This window comes from Motacilla alba, chromosome 9, assembly GCF_015832195.1.
Source record: "Motacilla alba alba isolate MOTALB_02 chromosome 9, Motacilla_alba_V1.0_pri, whole genome shotgun sequence".
NCBI lineage: Eukaryota > Metazoa > Chordata > Aves > Passeriformes > Motacillidae > Motacilla > Motacilla alba.
Window position 1 is genome coordinate 3986868 of NC_052024.1, and position 22246 is coordinate 4009113.

The following is a 22246-nucleotide window of genomic DNA, read 5'->3' on the forward strand; positions in this document are numbered from 1 at the left end:
GGGCCCGGCACCGCCCAGGGGCGGGGCCAAGGGCGGGGCGGCCCCGCCCCCCTGCCCCGGCCGTGCGCGCGCGGGAGCGGAGCGGGGCCGGCGGCTGAGGCAGGCGCGGAGCCCGCGGCGCGGAGGTGAGGGGCCCGCCCGCCCCGGGCCCTGTGCGCGGCGGCACACGCACCGCCCGTGAGGGGAGCCGGCGGGCGGCAGCGCTGGGAAGGGGTCTGTCCTTTCTAGCCGTGGGTTTCGGACCCCCGAACCTGAGGGGTTTGGTTGAGGTAGGGTGATGCTGGTGAGGAGGGAGCGGGACCGTGAGCGCTGCGGGCCGTGCCGGGGAGGTGAGGCGCCCGGGCCGCCCTCCCAGCGCGGGACCTGGTGCTTGGATGGGCCCCCATGGGACCCCCGGGCGGGGCCCCTCCCACAGCGTGTGAGGCAGTCGCTTCTGAACGTGCTCTCGTAGAAAACTCCAGCCGCGCTCGGGAGACCGGAGGGTGAGCGACGTGACCGACCAGCTCCCGAGGGAAGCCTGGGCCGCTTCGAGGCACCCAAACCCTAAGCCCCGGAGCCCGGGCTCTGCCCTAAGTCCCCCGTGCGAAGCCCTGGGCTCGGACGAAGCCTTGGCCTTCGGGTTCGGGTGTGCTCCCGCCCGTGTGGAGCGCTCAGAGCTGACGGGAATGCTGTGGGAAAGGTTTCTGTGCTTGGTCTGTATGTTAAAATATAATGTAGCTGTAGCCGTCTGCATAACTCTGCTCGCTGCTGCGTTTCCCAGTAGCTGTGAGAAACTTTCCTCTGCTCTTAGCCCGCCTCTGAGAAATAGTTGGGTGACAGACAAGTCTCACAAATTAAAAGAATGTTCCTCTGTGTTCCAGCAGGATCTAGTTTTGTTTGGCATTGAAAACCTCTCATGGAGAATGCTTAAGCAGGAATCAATGACATCACTGGGCAGGAAACACTCTTGGAAGGAAGAGTTGCTATCAGAGCAATCTTACACGATAAAAGGCTCACACATAAGTTCTTCACTAGCTGCATACATCATAGGTCATGGACTGTTTTGTGGACTGAAATACAGATGTTGCAGATACTAGATTTTATTTTTATCTTACAAATTCACTTGAGAGCCCTGTTATCCAATTTTTATTTCCTGTCAGTAACCAGGGTGTCAGATTTTTCTCAGCAAATTTGACTTCATGAGAAAGGACACCAAATTGCCTCAGTGTTTAACATCTTCAGTCTGTAACTCCCATCAAACCCAAATGAGGTTAAAATAGTGTAAACATACACCTGTATGGTACCTTTGAGAAGAAAATCCTGGAAATCATCCCCACATTGAAACAACTTTACCATGTGCCTGACACAAAAAGTTGGACTTCTGCCGTCTAACGCTGGGCAGTTTGTTTTGATTCCAAGATGTCTCTTTGCTGGGAGGAACAGACTGAAGGCTGCTGCAAACGAGCATTTGGGTGTAATTTCACATGGAGCTGAACTTGCTGACAAAATCTGCTTGGAAGATGGAGAGAATCAGGTAGTTATAATTTCAAATGCATGGAAATAAAGCGCAAGTGAGCTAGGTAAGAGGTGGCTGAGGGCTTTGGGAGTAGGAACTGATACCTTGTGGTAAGAGGGTGAGCCAGGGAAAGGACTAGAAAGGGGAATTGAGCTCTTTATTACTTGCAGATACAGCATATGCAGACATTTTTATGTTGCCACAGTAAATCACATGATCTCCTGAAATCATGCAAGTTAGTGGTTGGTGAGTCTTTGCTAAGAGACTTTTTTGCACAGAAGTGTGAGATAAGAAATCTTTAGCAATTTTTTTTTCTGCCTGTCTGTTTTATATTTCGCATGCAGCTAGATGTGAAAATTTTATATTGGTAAACAGAAGGTAGAACGACTGAGTTTGCAAGCATCTAGATAAAAGAGGAAGAGAGAAAGTTTCATTTTGAAGCTGTGAGCTCTTTACAGAGCACTCAAGCATGGATGGAAATGAGGAGAGAGAGGCTTGAAAAGAAAAATGATACATGAGTTAGGGATTTTTTTTTTTTGGCTTTGAAGAAACATTTTCCTCTAAAGAGCAAGGTGTCTTTTAGCAAGGTGTTTGCTTTGGTTAGTTTCCGGAGAGGATGTGGACGTTGAAGGCTTCAGAATGGTTTGTCACACATCTGCTGCCTTCAGCACCCCACATTCGTGTCGCTTGAATTTCTTGTCTGGCTGCATTTATAGGAGCAATGATAGCTGAAAATTCTGCCCCTTGTTAGTACAGAAGAGTCAAATACTTGTGCTCTGTGAAGAAGCTGGCAGTGTTTCAGAGTCTGGCCATCCAGTCAGGGATGCTCCTTTTTCACTTTAGTGTGCAACAGCAGATATTACACTGGGCTGTGGGTGAGTCTTTTCCTCATACAGTTTTTAACAAGCTGATAAACATTATTACTTTTTCAGATTTTTTCCTGTCCTTCCCTAAAAATGTCCAAGGTAAGAATAACATTTCTGTCTTGCAATGTAACAACGGGGAAACGTATTTTTTGTTTTTAAATATCAATCTTCAATTTTTAAATATCAATCTTCAATCTTTTAAATATCAATCTTCAATGACAGATCGTGCAGCTTGCATCTGTTTGATGGTGAAGGGTATTTGAAATTCACTCTCTATGGGAGACAAAATATTGAAAGACGAGTGATGTGAGACATAGATTAAAGTACTTTCATGCAAGTAGAAATCTCTGCAGTTAACTAATACTCTTGGAGGGATTTCATTTTGGTCAGAGTTGTATAAAAGCTCCCTGGTGCATCTTCATTGAAACTTCCTTTCTGCAATTTTGTTTTGAGTGGGCATCGTTTAAGAAAATGGTGGTTTAGATTTAATTTGTTTCTTTAGTAATAGAAACAACTGGTCTTCCAATAAAATTCTTCATTTAAAATATTGTAACCCAAAATATTATTGTCGTGCTGGGATTCATTTAAATCTTGGTCCACAGCATTTGGTATGATGGGTAAAACACCCACGTTGGTTTATTGGAGAGAAATGAGTGATAAAGGGTGCCTGAGTAATGTGTTTGAAGAGGGAACTGGGAGATGTAAAGGTTTCTCTGGCATATCTGTGGCACTGAGCATTCTAAACACTACTGTGTCAATTCCCCTTCCCCACGCTTGAAGAGAGCTCTCTGAAGAGCACCTCCAGCAGATGGCTTTCACTTCACAAGCTGCTCAGGGTTTTCCTTTGGCTGTGCTAAAAATGGATCAGGAATGGTCATCTTTGTATTCAAGTCCATGGAAAACTATTTTATTTTTACTGTGTGTGAAGACTGTTCAGGAAGTGATTAGTGCCCACAATTCATACTTTGTCATACTTTGATAAATAACTATTTGGGGTTTTGTTTCTGTTTTACTGAAGGTGATCTTGGCTGGCTATCTGAACAAGTGAAGCTTTGTTTTCTCTGCTCTGGGTCAGTGTAGTTGTTCTGCTCTTCTTTGTGAAGCTGTTGAGTAGTCAGAACCTCTGAGCAGTTTCCTCTCTGTCACACAGCTTCGAACCTTTTTGAGTTAAGTGAGGAAAGCAGTTAAACAAATGACTAAATCTTGAGTGGTTGCTCATTATTGTCTTGTTTTATTTTTTTTAATTTCATTTTTAGCAACAGCCTGCTCAATTTACCAATCCAGAAACTCCTGGCTATGTTGGATTTGCAAACCTTCCCAATCAGGTTCACCGAAAGTCTGTGAAAAAGGGCTTTGAATTTACTCTGATGGTGGTTGGTAAGGAAGCATTTTATAGTTTTTCTCACAATTAGTACTTGCTCATGGGGAATTTGAAGTTAAAACAAATGTTACTTGCACTATTCTGAGGCTTCAGCTTGCACAGAAACTTCCCTTTACTCTTGCATTTAGCTTTCTTTTATGTTTTGTTGATTCTTGCAGCAGTTGTTTACCACATTACAAACCATGCTTGAATACATGAATAAGTTTGTGGGTGAAGAAATTTTATTGTGCACTCCAGCAATCATTCCTTCCTTGCTTCCTTCCTTGTCCCCTGTCTTACAGGATTCCAGCACTCCATTTAAAATGTGGTTTAAAACTGGTTTTGCATTTGAATACTGTCTTAGTTCACTTGTGTGTTTTGATTAAGAGACTCGTATTAAGGAGACCAGTCCATTTAAAATGTTGTTTATGCTTCTTTAGTTCAAAACAATCTGAACTCTAGTCTTTTCAGCCCTTCCAAATACTCTTGTGAAACAGTGAGAAGGACTGAGAATTGGACCAGTTTTGGTTTTGATGTGAGCTGCTACTTTTTCCTTTGATCATGATTTTATGTTAGCAGCTGTAATCTGAAGTGTGATTCTATTTGATAATTCATTGGGAGTCTGTGTTGGTAAGAAAGCTGATGTCTGCAGAAATACCTTGATCCTATGAGAAATGGGTTGCTATTCTTGAAAACTAAATAGGCTCCCAAATCAGCCTTGGGTGTCTTCTCTGTCTCTGTTTGTGAGCCATAACTTGTGAGTTTTGGTGTTTGAACTCTTTAATTCTGTCTTTTAAATGGGCTTTCACAAGAAGTACCCTAATAGAATTAGGCTCTTCATTACCTGGCACCACAAGAAATAAATCCCATTTGTGTGCTAGATTTGCCTAAGAGAGATCACAGTGGGAATGAGCAGGAGAGGTGAGATAGTGCATGATAGGAGGTGTTTAACTTCTAAATGCTTTTGGATTTCAGTAGTTACAGGGAGAGCCTCTCCTCAAACCTTTCATTAGTTTTGCCAAATGACAGCCCTAGCACTGCTTTTGTCCTACTTCTGTGTTTTGTTCTTCAGTGTTGTACAGAGTTTGCCCTTATCTTTGCCTTCCTAAAATTTTATTGTAGTTTTTTACTGTATTTGATTTGCATGATGCCATAAAGGATATCTCGTAAAATCTAAGAGTAAAACCAAACTGTAAGTAGCTGCTTCAAATTGTTCTGTCTACTGTATCTCTTCAGAATTGACTGTTCAGTGATCCTAAAAGTGTGGAGAGTTTTGAGAAAGAAAAGATCTGCTTGCTCTGCTGTAGCTAAACTAAACTTCCAGATCTCTTTGAATTCTAATTGCAAATGCTGCCACATAAAACAGTTCTGGAGGAAAGCAAGGAAAAATTATACAGAGCAACAGTTGGTTTTAGTCTCTTGTAAAATAGAAATAGAGGGGAAATGATATGGTGTAAGAGTAGCAGAAAGAGAATTAATCCACCCATGTTGAAGTGGAATTTTACTGTTGTTGTCTGCCAGTATTTTAAGGGATAAATGAAAACTAAAGGAAGAGGACTTGGAAAAAAATAATTTCATTGAAAATTTGGAGTGGTATTTTAAGATACACTAGCAGAGGGAGGTAGCTGATGTAAGATAAAATAAACTGTGCTTTAAATTGTTGATTATTTCAACAGTTTGGAATGTGAATGCTTTCTCTTCAAGCATGCATGGAGTTTAAGTGTGTTCTCTTGTGGGCTGTGTCACAGTGCCTGCTTTGAACTGTCATTTTTCATTCAGTTGCCATCCTTCTTCATTTCTGAGCAGGAAAGCACTTTAAAAGCTCGCTGTGCCGACAGAATCCTAATCAATGATTTGGCTTTTTTATGCAGCTTTTGGTTATGTTTTTTTCCCCCGCTATTGTTTACTGTGGTATCTGAAAATATGAGCTGGAGTTTGTAAGAATTTGGCTGCTTGGCTTTGTTGCTCCCAAAGAAATCCCAGTCACTTGTGTTTATTTTTATGTTCATTCTCATCATTAAGCTATGACTTCATCTGAATAGATTTTTCACTTAAGAGTCACTAAACTACTGTAGCCAATATAATCATTGACAGTGCCTATGAGAACTGATTTGGTTTATGTGTAATATTTGCCCATCCTGAGACAGTGGAATGTGGCATTGGCTGAAATCATGCTTTTCTGATTTTGCTGAAATGATTCCCTGTGAGTGTTGAGTTACTCTGGGTGCATGTCACCTTCACTGGTGCAGGCTGCACTGGCACAGTCTGATCTTCAAAGCTGCATTCTGTAAGGCATTAAAAACTGGCAGCTCCTACTCAAATCTTCATTTTAAAACAATTTCCATCCTTTTTTTTTTTCTGTTGTTCAGATATTTTTGTCAGATTCATATTGCAGTGTTACTCAGAGATTCTGTGGCCCATCATTTTAAAACATTTATCTTTTTTAATTTAATCCTATCAACACCTGAAATAAAACTAAAATTATAGAAAAAGATCTCTTCGGTGAACTCAAGTACTGAGCATTTCAAGTTGCTACTCTTTTTTATGCTATAAATATTTGTTCTGATTAAAATCTTGATCTTTAATGCGTCTAAATTTTCTTCATGGCCATCAGTGTCTCTAGAACAAAAATGTACTTACAGTAAATTTGGTAATCCTCAAGTTCATCAGTGTAAAAAAAAATTGCTCAGTGGCCATATTTCTCTTGTTTGCCATATTGGCATTAAAACCAGAAATAAATCCCACTTTATGTTGCCTGGCTGTACAGAAGTTCAGCAATGCACTTTTCATTGTTTAAATTGATGATAAAGCCTTGACAGGATATAGCTTCTCACTGGGTATGATATTTCACATTCTGGAGTCATAGCAGAAAAGCTTGTCTTAAAAAATCAGGAGACATGAAATAGGAAATCTTAAATCTAAATGGGCCACAACTCCACTCGACTGGCAGCATTAATTACAAATCATCAGTGAAAGCTCTGGGAAAGTGCATTACAAAGCCAAGATGTGAAAATTGTATTTCAAGCTTTTTGTGTAAACTTGGCTAATGCAAAATTAGAATTTGTAAATTCTTACTTTGAAAGAAATATGAAAAAATCTATAGTCAGATAACACTGTTAGATACTGTTGAAATTATTTATGTAAATATGTTGAATTTATCTTCATATTGAATCACAGGTGAATCTGGATTAGGAAAATCTACATTAATAAACAGCCTCTTCCTGACAGATCTCTACCCAGAAAGGATCATCCCAGGAGCTGCTGGTAAATACATCTTTGCTCAATGCTTTTTGGAGTTGAATGCTTTTATCTTTGAGTTTTGCTAACAGCCAGCAGTGATTTCTAGCTCCATTAGTTTTTAATGGATTTCCTGACACTTGAGCTGTTTGGTAAAACCATTTTCCTCTGCACCCAGGATGTCTATCAGGTCTTTGTTGTTTAGTCCTTGGGTATATTCATATTAACACCTAGAAATTTGATCCCTTCTTTTGCTTAAAAACAGTCTTTGTGTCACAGTAAGATAAACAATCAACTAAAACCATCAGAGAATTTATTTTGTTTTTACTCTGTTGCAATTGTAAACATGTGAATTGTTTATACCTGCTTGCACCTTAATTCATTTGCTGTAGATTGATAATTAGTGAACGAGAACTTCACTTCCTATTCTTCTTCATTTCCTTCATTTCCTATTTTTGTTGTTATTCAAGGTACGCAATAATCCAGCAAAAGAGAATATTGTAATAAAATAAAAGATGTGATTTTTCTCTTTTTGCTACCTGTTGAATGACTTGATTTAGTGGTTTTATCATGTTAGCTGATGATTACTTATAACTTCCAGCCTCAGGAAGAAATCCATTACATATAATTTTGTATTGTTCTCCTATTACCAATGCTTTTGTTTCAGTCCCTTTTGCCTTAATTTCTACATTATTTTTAAGGAAAGTATGAAATCTCATACTTTTCTTAAAAAATAATGTAGAAATCTCATACTCAGTCCTCCAATAACACTGAGGGAATTTATGTACTGAGTCTTTTTGTTATCAGGCCTTAGAATGCAATCGATAGAATAATATTTATGCTGTTTTATCTGCCAAATAATCTTTGGAGCTTATCTCAGAACGCCATGATCTTAGAGACCGGATTGTGGGTTGTGCAAGATGGAGTCGGTTGTGTTTCAGATAAGATTGAACGCACGGTGCAGATTGAAGCCTCCACAGTAGAAATTGAAGAGAGGGGCGTGAAGCTGCGGCTCACGGTCGTGGATACCCCAGGCTACGGGGATGCCATCAACTGTCGAGACTGGTACGTGCACAGAGAACACCTCTTGATCTACCTGTGGAGAATGACTTGGATTTCTGCTCTTTCCTGGAGGGTGGAGGTGTGCTGTGTGTCTGTGAAATGCTAAATTTGAGGTGGGATTGTTTTGTTTTCTCATTTTGAAGAAGCTTAATTTCGGCGTTATACACGTGAAGAGGCATCAATAACTTCGACACAACTTGAAATACATTTTGTGACACTTTTTCTTTCTTTGTTAACTTCCATTTTGCTTGAAAGAGCTTTAAGTGAACAGTGGCCTTGAGTCTCAATTTGCTTGAAAAAGCTTTAAGTGAGCAGTGACCTTGAGTCTCAATAATACTCCAGGAAAGTAAATCACCTACTCTTCAGTGCAAGCAAAAATCCACCCCTTGATCTTGTCCACATTCACTTGAGCATTCTCAGATTCTGTGCCTAATTTTTAAGTGCTTTTCATCAATTTAGAGTTTGGTTGTTTTTTTGTTTAGTTTTTGGGGTTTTTTGTTGTTTGTTTTTTTTTTTTTTTTTTCTTTTTACAAATTTACATTACAGTAGATACTGAGAACTAATCTTGAGGTCAAATCAGTTTTCAATGGTAATCCCTTTTCCCACGTCTCTCAAACCCCTGAACCTCAAGGCAACCTCTGCCTTTCCCCATAATCTTGGAAATTAAATTTCCCAATGAAGTGAAATTCAGCTTCAAGACCACATGTCCTGTCCTGACGAGCCCAAGGGCCACTGCATGAACAATCTCCTGTTTCATTTCTTCAAAAGCTTGTTGTTGTTCAGGACCCCATCTGAAGTCATTCTTCTTCTGGGTCACATGATAGAGAGGCCTTACAATCTGACTGTACTCTGGAAGATGCACCTTACAAAAACCCACAGCACCTGGGAAAGCCTGGGCTTCATTCCTGCTGGTCACTGGGGACACAGCTGCTCTGTTGAGCACATCCATTGGAGTCTGACGATGCCTATTTTGCCATTTTACTCCTAAAAACCAGGTTTCCTGAGCAGGTGCCTTGACCTTACTTTGTTTTATGGCAAAACCAACCTTCAGGAAGATCTGGATTATCTTCTCCCCTTGCTCAAAAATTTCCTCTGTGGTGTTTCCTCACATGATGATGCCATCGATGTACTGCAAGTGCTCTGAAGCGTTACACTTCAGGAGTAACATCAGCCCTTCTATTCTGTCTGAGGACATGCCCTCTGGAAGCTGGAGCTGCATTTATGCTTGAAGAATTTCCTGTGGTTGTTGTACTTCCTCTCAGCTCCTGCACCCCTGCTGCTGAGGCAGTGGTGGGTTTTCCATCCCCCTTGCTCACGTCTTTTCTGTGGTCATGCAGGTAAAACCACAGGGTTCCACGTGGTGTATATCCTGTCTCTTGAGCATGGGGGTGTTTGCTCCCAACAGCAGAGAGTGACCCATACTGGTGGAGTATGGAACATTTCCTCTCTAGTTTTTCAAATCTGTTCTTAATCTTGGGCAGTCTTTCCACAGCTGAGGTGCAGGTTGGTAGGGAAGAAGAAAAGTTATATTCATGTTGCCAGAGTTGGGTCACCTGAAGCACTGTTGGCTCTCCTTCTTGCGTTGACAACAATGCCAGTGGGTTGGCATACAACAGTGGTGTGCTCTGTACAAACTTCTGCCACATGGATTGTGTACAGTGGACCTCATCTGGATCTACAGGGGACTGATGGTTATTTGGACCCCTATAGATTGCCTCCAGCACTGCTAATTCTCTCAGGTACTGGATACCTCCCTCCATGGCCTTCCACCTGCCTGGTCACACCATTAGATGATCCTTGAGACATGAGACAATGCATTTCCTTCACGCTTGACAGAAGTCACCGCCACAGCCGAGAGTTTCTGTCCTCTTCCCAATCCCCTTGTCAATGCCCACATCCCAGGACAGGGATCCCAGTTGCTTGGCTTCCCGATGACCTGGTTCCATGTGGTGGGCCACAATGTCCTGGTACCAGAGCAGCCAAGTTGCCAGGCTCTCTCCCAGGTGGCAGCTGAAATCTTTTCACATATCTTATCTTGCAGCTCACCAGGGATAGCAGTTGGGTGATTATCTCTGGCCCTGCCTCTTCCTCCTGCTGTGAGGGCCCTGCTTCCTCTTCATCCTTCACTAAACAAAACTGATTTGGTCTTGGATTTCTTCTGTGTAGGGGCAGCTGTTTGTGGCACAGGTTGTGGCAGTGGTTCAGCTGCAGTTGGAATGGCCACGGTGCTTGTTGCTCTTCTTTCCTTCTCTTCACCAGAGGGTGCTCTCTAGTGATCAGCAGTGTCCAGTAAATAAAAGCCAGGGCTCAGCACACTGCAAGAGGTTTCTCCTCTCTGGAGTTGCCCCCTCCTGTAGATCTGGGTCAGAACCAGGACACTAGTGGACAAAACGTTGGATATGAGCAGGCAGTCCCTGAAAGCCATTAGTATCCTGGGCTGCATCAAAAGCAGTGTGGCCAGCAGGTTGAGGGAGGGACTTCTGCCCCACTCCTGTGCTCCTGTGAGATCTGCATCCAGCTCTGGGTCTAACACATGGCAGACATTGACCTGTTGGACCAGGTGCAGAGGAGGGCCACAAAACTGATCCAAGGGCTAAGACAGCAGTAAAGAGAGGCTGGGGGAGTTGAGGTTCCATCTGAAAAAGAGAAGATCCAGGGAGACCTTACTGAGGCCTTGAAATATATCTAAAGGGGCTCACAGGAAACATGGAAAAGAGACTTTTTACCAGGGCCTGTAGTAGCAGAGCAAGGGACAATGGTTTGAAACTGAAAGTAGATTTAGGTTGGATGTAACAGAGACTTTTTTCCAGAGATGGTGTTGAGGCCCCTGGCACAGTTGCCCAGAGAAGCTGTGGCTGCCTCATCCCTGAAAGTGTTCAAGAGAACCCTGGACTAATGGAAGGTGTCCCTGCCCATGAGAGTAGCTTGGAAATAGGTGATCTTTAAAGGTCCCTTCCAATGCAAACCATTTATGATTTTAAATCAGTTTGCAACAAGAACCTTAAAATATCTTGAAAATGTGTGAATAATGTTAATCAAGATAGAAACGCTAACCCCAGAGAAATTTGTTGTAGAACTGAGGTTGGGTTATGTTTATTTTATCTTTATATATATGTGATATGCATAGTAGCTTGTTATTCTTTGTTCTTCTAGAATCCCAATAAAATTTTAAGATGTGCTTTTCAATTTTCCCTGTTCTATAGAATCAGTAAATGAATTTTTATCCAACAGAAAATTGGTTTACCAGCATCTTAGTGGTTTAATACTACCTTTGAAAGAGTCCTTAAGTTGTGGACCATTTGGTGATTCCTCAAATCTGTGTTTGTTTTACAGTTTTAAGACCATAATCTCTTACATTGACGAGCAGTTTGAGCGATACCTGCATGATGAGAGTGGATTGAACAGAAGGCATATCGTAGATAATCGAGTTCATTGCTGTTTCTATTTCATTTCACCATTTGGTCATGGGTAGGTGTTTCTCTGGCTTTTTTTTTTTACATTATTTCATTTTAGAGAGTTGGTTTGTGCCTGTTGACTTAAATTTTCAGAATCAGGTTGCCATTACTTAAGCAGCTGCTGTAACTGCTGACATTAATTGGCTGTGTTCTTTCCCTCTGTGTAAAGAGAGATATTTGTGTTGGAGTGAAAATAAATTGGTAATTTAGAGTAAAAATATATAAAAATGATCCATATTTTAATTTTAGCCTTAAGCCTCTGGATGTGGAGTTTATGAAGGCTATACACAACAAAGTCAATATTGTACCAGTGATTGCAAAAGCTGATACACTTTCTCTGAAGGAGCGAGAGAGGCTAAAGAAAAGGGTGAGTGTTTTTCTGGTGTGAGGAAATGTGTTGTGCTTTGGTTGTGGCAGTGTGGTGGCTGAAGAGAGGGGCATTCTCATCAACCTTGCTCTGTCCTAGCTGAGGAAAATACAATCTCATGCACAGTGCAGCAGCATTTAACATGTAGTTTGACTGTAAAATATTGTATTATGTATTTAAATGAGAAATTGCCAATTGAGAATGTTGTTTGCAAAATGGCAGTCTAGCTACATTTACAATTAGACTGAATGAATTTTGAAACTTTGGAAAAACATTTAAATACATTTGCTGATGGTTATTGCTGTGTTACCTGTTCAATCAGTCCCAAAGCAGAGATAGTATCTGCATATAGAATGTGCACGTGTATGTTTGATTTTTTTACCCAGTCGGAATTCTGGTGGTTAAAAAATGGAATTTTCAGAGATGTTTCTGATTGTGAGAGGCAAAACCTCCTAACATATCCAGTCATGCAGGACTTGATGCTGTATTTGCTGGGAGGAGGTGGGATTCAACAAACCATTATGAGCTAATAACAGCTATGAAGTTTAGAAAGAAGTGTTAGAATTAACTTGTCAAAGGCATGTTCCAGTCTTAGCTCTTGCATTGAAAACTATATGATTTTTGTCAGTTATTCTGAAAATCCTTATAGCTATCTTACCCAATTTGGAATAAAAATAGAGACTTTATCTATAGTGTACTCTAGTAGGTATGTTTAGAGTGCTAGAATTCTGCAGAAGTAAAGATTATTCTTTCTTAAAGAGCAAAATTTGGGGTCTATGGTAGATGGGTTCCTGGTGCAGATACCGTTACTGGCAATCATGAAGAAAAAAGTATTTGTAGCATCTATATCTCAGTTTTTCAAACACTCCCACTCCTACCTCCCCCAAATAGTAATTCAGAGGTAAGAGCAAGGAGGTTAAACTGTAGCAAGCAAGTATAACTTCTGAGTCACCACCTTTATTATTACAAAAAAAATTGCAAAGGGGTAACAAAGCAGTTTCCACAAAGGATGGTGGTTTTGTGAACACTATTGTTTGTATGAAAGTCCGTGGCAAGTAGTTGTTGAATATAATGAAGAAATATAGTATTTAAAACTAAATCCTTGTTGAGCAGTTTGGATGAGTAAGATAAATCCAGATTTCTTAAGAGACTGTGTATTAAGTAATTTTATATTAAGATTTAAAAGTACTGATTCTCCCTGTACATTATATCGATTTCTTTTATTGCGTATCTCAGATTCTGGATGAAATTGAAGAGCATGGCATCAAGATTTATCACCTGCCTGATGCTGAATCAGATGAGGATGAAGATTTTAAGGAGCAGACCAGACTCCTGAAGGTGTGGCTGGTTTAATAGGTCATATACATGGATAGTATATTGTATTTTTTCAGACTGCTCAGATGGCTTTACGACAGGACCTGCAATGCAACCTGGAGTGAGTCACTGTGTCTCTACCCAGGCTTCCCTAGCTTGGAAGATGGTGGCAGCAGTTCCTTTTATTTATTTTACACCTTTAATTTAAAATAATTATGAACTTATTACCCTAATATGCCATGCTGAACAGAACAAGAGTTGTTCTTGGAGTTGTTTGTCCTGGTTCATAATAAGTAATTGTTGCACTTTTGGCTTTCAGGCCAGCATTCCATTTTGTGTAGTGGGGTCCAACCAACTCATTGAAGCCAAAGGTAAAAAAGTTAGAGGTCGGCTCTACCCATGGGGTGTAGTTGAAGTGGAGAATCCAGAGCATAATGACTTCCTGAAGCTGAGGACCATGCTAATGTAAGTTAGAAATTTCCAATTAAATGGTAGTTTAGAAAGCAATCACCAAGATAAACAAGCACTGCACTGGGGGTTTGCAGCAGTTGTGTAATCCCTGGACACATTCAGAATTTATGTGGAGAAGGCCATGAGCAGCCTTGACCTAGCTGAGCTAGGCCTAGTCAGGGGTTGGACCACACAGGACTCATAGGTTCTCTCTGATCTGGATTACTCAGTGATTCTGTGAAAATAATGCTTTATCTGATTCTTTTGTCCAATGTAGTGTTGTATTGCTACTCAGATCCTCGGGAGCATAAAACAGGTTGTGCTTATTTCAATGTATCTATAAGTAGATACACTTGCAAGGGAGCAGACTTGAAAAGCCCCCTGGTTGTTTTGGGTTTTTTTTCTGGTCTTTGCTACTCTGTTTTGCCAGCTCAGATTCTCAAAGGCTTCGCCCAGGAGTACAGCTTGTGCCAGGGCAGTCTCAGGGTTGAGGTGACCTCTCCGTGTCCTTTATTGCACCAATTGAACTGAAATGAGTTTTAAATTAGTATGCTAAGTGGGCGTGCATGCTGAGCACATTGATCCAAGCCAGTGCTGAATGCGAGAGTTGCTTAAGCAGACTGATGTGACACAAGGATCTTTTATCTTTGAATTACTTTGCTTCCTCCAGCACCCATATGCAAGACCTTCAGGAGGTGACCCAGGATCTTCACTATGAGAACTTCCGCTCTGAGAGGCTCAAACGAGGCAACAGGTTGTCATCTTATGGTCACATGCTGCTTTCTCCTCTCCTGAATTTGTATCTTGTTCTCTCTGTGTCTCACCTGCCATTGCATTGCTTAGGATTTGGTAGACAAGGGCAGGCTCTGTAACTCCAGTCAACATCAAGTTCTATTGACCGGCTTACAAAGAGTGTAACAAAAAATACTTGGTAAATCTGAGGTGATGGTGGAATTAGGGGATTGTGGAAATAGATCTGTGCTTTGGTCTGAGGCTTAAACACAGTTGGGTTGGAATGTTGAAGGTACTAAGTAGGACAGATGTCTATGATAAATGTTGTCTTTAAAAAATCTGCAAATTAGATCAGAGCTGATATCTTAAAAAGTGTGACTTTTTTTCAGAATTAACAACCAGAATATTTGGATGGGGCCTTTCGAAAGAGATGATCAAATTTGTTTGTAATGCTTTATTAAACATGACATACATCAGTAGTAGCAGTCACAGCCTGTTAGCCCTGTTTTGAGCTGGGTTGGATAGGGCACAGCTTTCCTGGAAAGAGAACTGGGCCAAGCACAGTGCAGTAGCAGGGTCTGTAAAGATGAGCTGGGGAGTTCTTGAGGGAAACTGCACCATTCCTGGTTTCAGCGTTTCAGCTGCGTCTCTTCTTACAGCCACTAGAGGGTTCCAAATTGCACATTTTGGGGGCTTTGGGGCATTTTGTGAAAGTTTCCCCATCAAGGCGTTAACAGACATTTTGTAACATGTCTGGTCAGTTTCCAGCAAAAGGAATTTTCCTTTTACATTTTCCTGCCTGTAGCATTGGCCTACAGGCAAGATAAAATGCTCTTCTCTCCTGATTTTAAATCCTGCTTTGTGAAATTCAAGGTAAAAGTGCCCAAACTTCCCAAGTTCTGGCACCTCTCATCCAACAGGTGTGTACTGAGGCCTCAGAGGTAATGTGACCTAAGGTCATCCAATTTTTAGAGGATTTCTAGTTGCTGTTAAGTTGGGTGTGTGAAACTAAAACATGTTTTTGTACATTTTCTAGTTAAGTGGCCCATATACCATGGCTCTTGTTTTCACATTTCTGAAATGGTACTAGAACCTAGTTAGGTTTATTATAAGTGAGGGTAGATGTCCTGTGAATTTATTTCAAACTTGCACTTGTGCTACCAGGAGTGCTTGACAATAGGTGTTTGCTGACTGTACTCACTAATGATCTCAGAGGTTTTGGGGCACAGCAGATTTTTTTTACAATGTATTTATTTACAATATTTTATTTATTTTTATTTACACGGGATTTTTGACGAAGTATTTCTCTGTTAACTTTTTAAGAAGCACCAATTTGTTTGCTTTGCATGTTTGATGGCACTTGCTTGATTAGCTCCATTGGTAGATCTTCCCTGTTGTGACATGGAGCAGGAGAAAGCTATTAGCAAAGGGGTAGGAAATCTTGAATAAAGCTAGGTGGGAGGCACTCACTTCTCCCAAGTACCAAGTGATGCAATAACAGGAAACAGCCTCAGGTTGCCCCAGGGAGGTTTAGATTGATTTGAGGAGAAATTTCTTCACAGAAAGGGTGTTTGGGCACTGGCACAGGCTGCCATCCCTGGAAGTGTTCAAACTGCTTATGAATGTGGCACTGGGGGACATGATTTAATGGGGAACACGATGGTGGGTTAATGCTTAGACTCAGCAATCTTAGAAGGTTTTTCCAACCCTAATGGTGTTTTGTTTCTAACAATATTAATGTTATTTTAGGAAAATAGAAGATGAAGAAGTAAATAAAGACCAGATTCTGCTTGAGAAGGAAGCAGAAGTAAGATGACAGAACTTTATATTCTTGTAATGGGGGACTTTTTGTTCTTTTGTTGCTACTTTGGAGCAAACATTTATAAGATCTTGGTAATTCATAAAGGAAAAGCAGTTATATGCCAATATAAGGTTATTTAGGGTTCACTAAGAAAACAGAATGAGAAGAGGTGATAGGAGACTCAGGACAGGGATATTTTGGAACAAGTGGAATCTGGTAAAACATGATTCCACAGTGGTGATCAGCAGTGGATGTAATGCACACTGTGTGGGCAAGGAGAGCCATGCTCGTGGGAGTAAGGGTTCTACAGTTAACAGCTGTAGATTGGGACAAAGTCAGTTCAGCTCTGCAGCAAAAGAGACAATGATGGTAGAAACGGTCAGAAATAAAAAATGAAACAGAAATTCTCATCCTGCCACTGTGACAAATTTATAATGCATAGATCTAGTGCTGCTTTTCCTGTTCCTCTAACCTATAAAGGTTATAGACAGGCAAGACTAGAAAAAGTGCAATGAAAAGCAAATGTGGGCAGAAAGGCTGAAGTGGAGACTTGAAGGAGATCCTGAGCTGGGGTAGATGAGATTAATAGCCTTGTTGAGAAGTAGATGACAGAAAGGAAAGGGACTAACACGATCACAGATGGCAGGATGAATGGGAATCTACTACACAAGCAAGAGGTCATGGTTAATGGGATTAATAGAGGGTTGATTTCAATTTTAAAAGCTACTTCTAACATAGTCTGTTACTCTAAAATGCCATACTCTAAAACTGAGCTTCAACCTAGTTTAGTCATGCTTGTGTCTCACTGGATGGTTTGCCTGTAATACTTTCTTCCACCTAGTCATCCCTAGCAAGGCAGTTGGGGAATAATCCTGACAGTTTTTGTTTTGGATGACAGATACAGGAGTAGTTTGGAGGAACATAACCAGGCTACTTTTATTTTCTGATAAACTTTAGTGAGTGTAAATGCTTGTTCAGTACTTCAGAACCATAATTTTTATACGTGCAAAGTCAGAGACTTCCACTTAGGGATGCTTAAAAATCCCACCCCACAGTACAATAATAAAGTCCATTTATTTCAGTCAGTAAATGCCAGCCTCTTCAGTGATGAAGAGCAGTAAAAGAAGATGCCATAACCTGAATACATTACCTGTCAGATAAAGAAAATGCAGATATGTGATTCGATCCCTCTTTAATAAAAATAAGTATTAGAGTGGTGACAGTGAAGAATTATATTCTGAGGTGAGATTAGGCTACAGAATTCTTCTGTGCTGCTTTTCCAGCTCCGTCGCATGCAGGAGATGATTGCAAGAATGCAGGCACAGATGCAGATGCAGATGCAAAGTGGAGAAGGGGACAGCAGTGCAGTTCATGGGCACCATGTGTAAAGTCTTGGGTAAGATGCTGAAATAACCACTTCAAGGGTTTCTCCTTTAGCTGCTCTCCAATGGGCTTGGTATTAAGAAGTTTTGGAAAAATGTTAATGAGATGGGTTTCCATAGGTTTCAGTCTGAATTTTAATTTATGAGGATTAACTGCTGTTTGCAAAGTTAGATGGCTTGGAGTCAAAGTAAACAATGTGGTGGTGTGTGTGCACATGTGAAAATTTCCCAGAAGATCAATACAATATATCCTGGTAAGAATTATGGAAGAAGTCTTTGGAATAGTTTAACCAGGTTTCTTAATCTCATGATGAAGTCATTGTTTACTTGTGACTTATAAAATGTGTGCAGTTCTTTCAGGTTTCTTAATGTGAGAAGACTGCTGGTCTGAAATGGTGTTTTCCTGCCTTGTTTTTAGATGATTTTATCCCCTGACTCCCAGGAGACCTTCTGGAGCTGGATTGCAGTGGTGGAGGACAAAAGGATGCCTCTTGCTTCCGTGTGATCTGGAGCTTGCTGTGGAGTTTATTGTGGGACTGTTTTGTGGTAACATCTTGTGAGATGTATTTCATAACATGTAGTCAGTTGGTATTTTTATATATTATACACATTTGACTTTCATTTTCTTTAGTCCTTCTTTTCTTGAGGTTATTTTAAATTTCCTATTAGTGATACAAAATAATAATTGAAAGTTTTCTAGCCTGGTAAGCAGTAGATAATAGTATTTTTTTAATATGCCTTATTAGCTCCCTGCTTTTAACTTTGTATTCCATTTAGAAATAAACAACTGTCAGTGATACCTTGTTCAGTGCCAGGTAACAGTGGCCTCCCTAAGGCTGCACCCCTGCAAGGTTAATTTTATAAATATTGCAGTGTTTACACGTGTGTGTGAGACTAGCAGCCCTTTCTCTGTCTCTGCTCACAGCACAGGATTTCCTTGGCCTCTGCAAAATATCAAATGAAAATTCAAGCATGCCTTGTGTCTTACCAAAAGAAAGAAGAGGAAATGCCTCTGTGACAGGCACACTGTATGTTACATGACAGGCATTATTTCTTTGAGATATAACCTTGAGGGTTGTTATTTTCCTAAAATCTCTTACTCCGTTGCAGCTAATTTTGAATAGTTTCTTGTAGGCCATCACAAATCACTCCTGCTATTTTCTGGCATTATTGTAGCCAAATAAACTTGAATAAGGCTGATTTTATTGTTGAATGAGGTAAACTCCAAAGAGTAGTTTTCTATGCATGGGTGTTTCCTATATTCAAAGGATAAGAAATTCCTAATAAGTATTTTCATACTATTTTTAGGGCATTGTAAAATGTTACGTGTAGTAAAAATATAGATATTAGCACACTTCTCTTTTTAAAAGTGACCTGTTCCTGACAGGATCAATGCAAACTGTATTTGAAGTTCTTGCACCAGGATGGAGTCAGCAGTGTTACTTCAGGAGAGACTCTGTTTTCTTTTATTAGGCCAAGGTCATTTTTTTAATCCTGGTAGCAAAGGAGACTGTTTTTAGCTTGGCTGGGCTTGTGCTGCAGATCATTCCTCCTGTTGCATTTGCAGCAAATAATTGATAATCAACACAACTGCCCAGGTGGTGGCTGGCAGGGCAAGCAGTGACACACCCTTGCTTGTTTGCTGCTCCTGGTAAAGCCAGCAATCAGATTTCTTCATCTGATCTTTCACAAAACATCCTTATCTGAGCAGCTAATAAACAAATAGATAGAATTGCAACTTCTTTTGGCTCTTTTGAGCTCAGGTGCAGCTGTGACTTTTATAATTTTGTTAATGTTCCTGTGAAAAAAATAATAGAATTTCTACAGCTAATGTATAATTCCAGTGGTGCTTAAGTGGGTAGATGAAATATAACTATAAACTGAAATTTTTACCTGCCTGAAACTACTGTTTTATGTTTGAATCTTTCTAAAAATGTGAAGTAAAACCCTGCATTGTTGCTGGGGATCTCCAGCTCTCTATTCCAAAGTAGTTGCTATCAAAGTTTGACACAACTCATTTGACCTTCCCTAACCTTGACAAAAGTGAAAATGAGAACCTTTTTGTACTCACAGAAGAGTTAAATCCCATTTGGTCGAATCTCTACTTATAAAACTTGGATGGGAAAATATCTGCTTCTAAATTCTTGAATTGCTTTTTCAGAGGAAGGTGTAGGACCAAAGTGATGTAGCAGCACTGTCAGAGAGCACTCCACAACACCTTCATTATTTCTATTACCATGAGCCTGTACTTGAAGAAAAACTGTGAAATGTAAAATGTCTGCCCAGGGGCCTGGTTTACTTGTCATTCTCACTGTGTGTATTGGGTTGATAGGGTTTTTTTCCTTTATTTTTAACATGGGAACAGGAGCACATTGTCCATTTGTTTAGGGCTGTTTGGTCACCATCTGTGGAATTGTTTGGAATATTTACATATCTATTAAAATATTTGATGCAGATAAAGCATTTAATGTAATTATTAAGCAAAAAAAAAAAAAAGGTAATTGATCTAAAAATTCAACGGGAGAAATATTTTTGTATGTTGTTTTGGCATTTAATTGGGAAAAACAAGTTTGTGGCACTTGCCATTTTAGCTGAAATACTCAAGACAGGTAATTAATTACTGCTTCTTCCCAAGCCTTTGGGACAGTTGTTCATAGTGTGCCTGATGTCTCTGAAGGTCTAGTTCCCCTTCACTTTTCTTGAGATGGTCTTGAAATGGATGGTTTTGTGCTAAGGCATGAAAAGCAAGACAACTTTTCTCAGAAAAGCTGCTGGTAAGAGAAAGATATGAGTAGCAGAAAGGCTTGGGGACAAAGGGTAAATTCTGTTTGGTGGCTTGCTGAACTGGCCACAGTTCTTTATCTTTTACTGAGTTGTGATGGTTTTTATTTTAGGAGTAAAAATACTTTTGAATTTGCAGAGCTTTATAGTTGATAGCAAAATTTACTAGTCCTTGGTACAAAAACCTGTTATAATCTATGTACTACAATTAGCTAAAACTGTAATAAAAATGCTAAAAAGCTGTTTTGTGTTTATTATGATTCTTTATTATACTCAATATTGATTTGTGGTGATATGTTTGAAATATTGCCCTGTTCCAGCCAGGACAGGGTTAATTTTTGGGGCAGCCAGGAAGGGCAGGGTTGGAGTGGCAGTGGGTGGGTTGGGCTCCATGGTAAGCATTTTTCCATGTGAAGCTCTCTCTCTTTTGTATCCATTTTGTTATTTAATATGGTTGCTATTACTGTTCTTATCTCATTGCTCTTTCCAGTAAATTGTTCTTACAGCATTTTGTGTTTCCAGTTCTCCTCTCCATCCTGAGGCAGAAAAGAGAGAGAGGAAGAGGGAGCGAGTGATTGGCAGCCTGGTTTGGAGTTTCAGTGGGAGCACTGAATTGGGGAATACCATTCCTAAACCAGGACAGCCTTAATTCAGCCCCGGTGTGGGGCACAAAGGGGTGAGACAACCACAGATGTGCCCAGAGCAGGTTGGAAACAGGTTTGATCCAAGCATTTTCTGTATTTGGTCTCAGTGTTGCTTGGTCTGTTCATGGGGTGTGCTGCCTAGCTCTATATACTGCCATAGATGCTCCTCATGGGGGGTTTTCAGGGCAGGGAGCAATCAGGATTGCTTGGTTGCTGTACTGCAGGATGCCACTTTATGGCATGATGACATTGAGGACAGTGAGGGTCACTTGATGAGTACTTAGTGTTACTATGCAGGGGGAACAGGGAAGGATGATTTTCCCCAGCTTTTCACCCCTTTTTCCTCCCTCCAGCCTGTTACAACAGCTTTTGAGAGTTTTTAATTCCTTTTCCATGTTAAGGAAAGCGTGCTCTTGTTGCTAAGTCTGCCAGGTCTGCTCAGTGGGCTCCATACCATGTTGAGAGTCAGGACAGAGATTTCTAGGGAGGTCATTCTGTGATCTGCCCCCAAGGATGAACAGACATGCATAGCATGGGAGAAAATGGGTCAGTTTTGGGGAAATTCTCTGCATCAGTGGGTTGGAAGTTCACCCCTAAAGAAGTACAGGACCCTGTTAAAGTGACAGAATATCTGCAAGGAGAATGCTGTGGCAACTCCAGAGAGGAGAAACCTCTTGCAGTGTGCTGAGCCCTGCCTTTTATTTACTGGACACTGCTCATCACTAGAGAGCACCCTCTGGTGAGAGGGAGGAAAGCAGAGCAGCAGGCACCATGGCTGTCTTTAGAATCCATTTCTTTGCTCCTTCCATTTGGGATCCTGCAAGCTCCCAGCATTTTTCTTGTATTTCATCCATACTTTTGGGGTAGCATTTTGTAGGTTCCACTTCTCCTGGTTAGAGTGATTGGTGGCTTGTATACCCAAATGTTCCCTTTTCTGAGGAGATTAGTTCAAGTTCACTCCCTGGTCATCATGGCTCTTCAGCAAAGAATGAGGAAAAAGATCATTCAGAGCCCGTGATGTGCCCTTTTCAGGTGGTTTTAAATATTAGGATGGCTGGGCTGGAGATCAAATTGACATTGCTTGCTCCCAGGCTTTCTATTTGTGAGACATCTGTGGATGAATTAGTCACATCTGTGTCTTCATACACACTCTAATGACCTCAGAGTAGGCTGCTGAGGAGAAAGCTCTCCTGTGATGTGAGTGGAAGGGAATGTTTGGCATTCATTAACAAATGCTACCAATCCCGACTATATTCAGAAGGCATTTAGTAGGAAATCCTCTCAGGACTGATAGAAATTG

General features: G+C 40.7%; 1 protein-coding gene across 4 annotated transcripts; it reads left to right on the forward strand.

Moving 5' to 3' along the window:
- The first annotated feature begins 69 nt into the window (after window positions 1-69).
- On the forward strand, window positions 70-20546 carry SEPTIN2 (septin 2). 4 transcript variants are annotated; one of them, XM_038145423.1, is made up of 13 exons: window positions 70-125; window positions 2428-2460; window positions 3618-3738; window positions 6899-6985; window positions 7900-8023; window positions 11354-11488; window positions 11725-11842; window positions 13079-13180; window positions 13476-13621; window positions 14277-14360; window positions 16088-16145; window positions 17423-17535; window positions 17940-20546. In XM_038145423.1, the coding sequence occupies exons 2-12, from the start codon at window positions 2452-2454 to the stop codon at window positions 17525-17527; spliced, it is 1089 nt and encodes a 362-aa protein (XP_038001351.1). In that variant the 5' UTR covers window positions 70-125; window positions 2428-2451; the 3' UTR covers window positions 17528-17535; window positions 17940-20546. The 4 variants fall into 4 exon arrangements, with proteins under 4 accessions (XP_038001351.1, XP_038001352.1, XP_038001353.1 ...); XM_038145424.1 differs by lacking the exon at window positions 70-125 and adding an exon at window positions 159-269; XM_038145425.1 differs by lacking the exons at window positions 70-125; window positions 2428-2460 and adding an exon at window positions 512-2370.
- Window positions 20547-22246: the final 1700 nt, after the last annotated feature.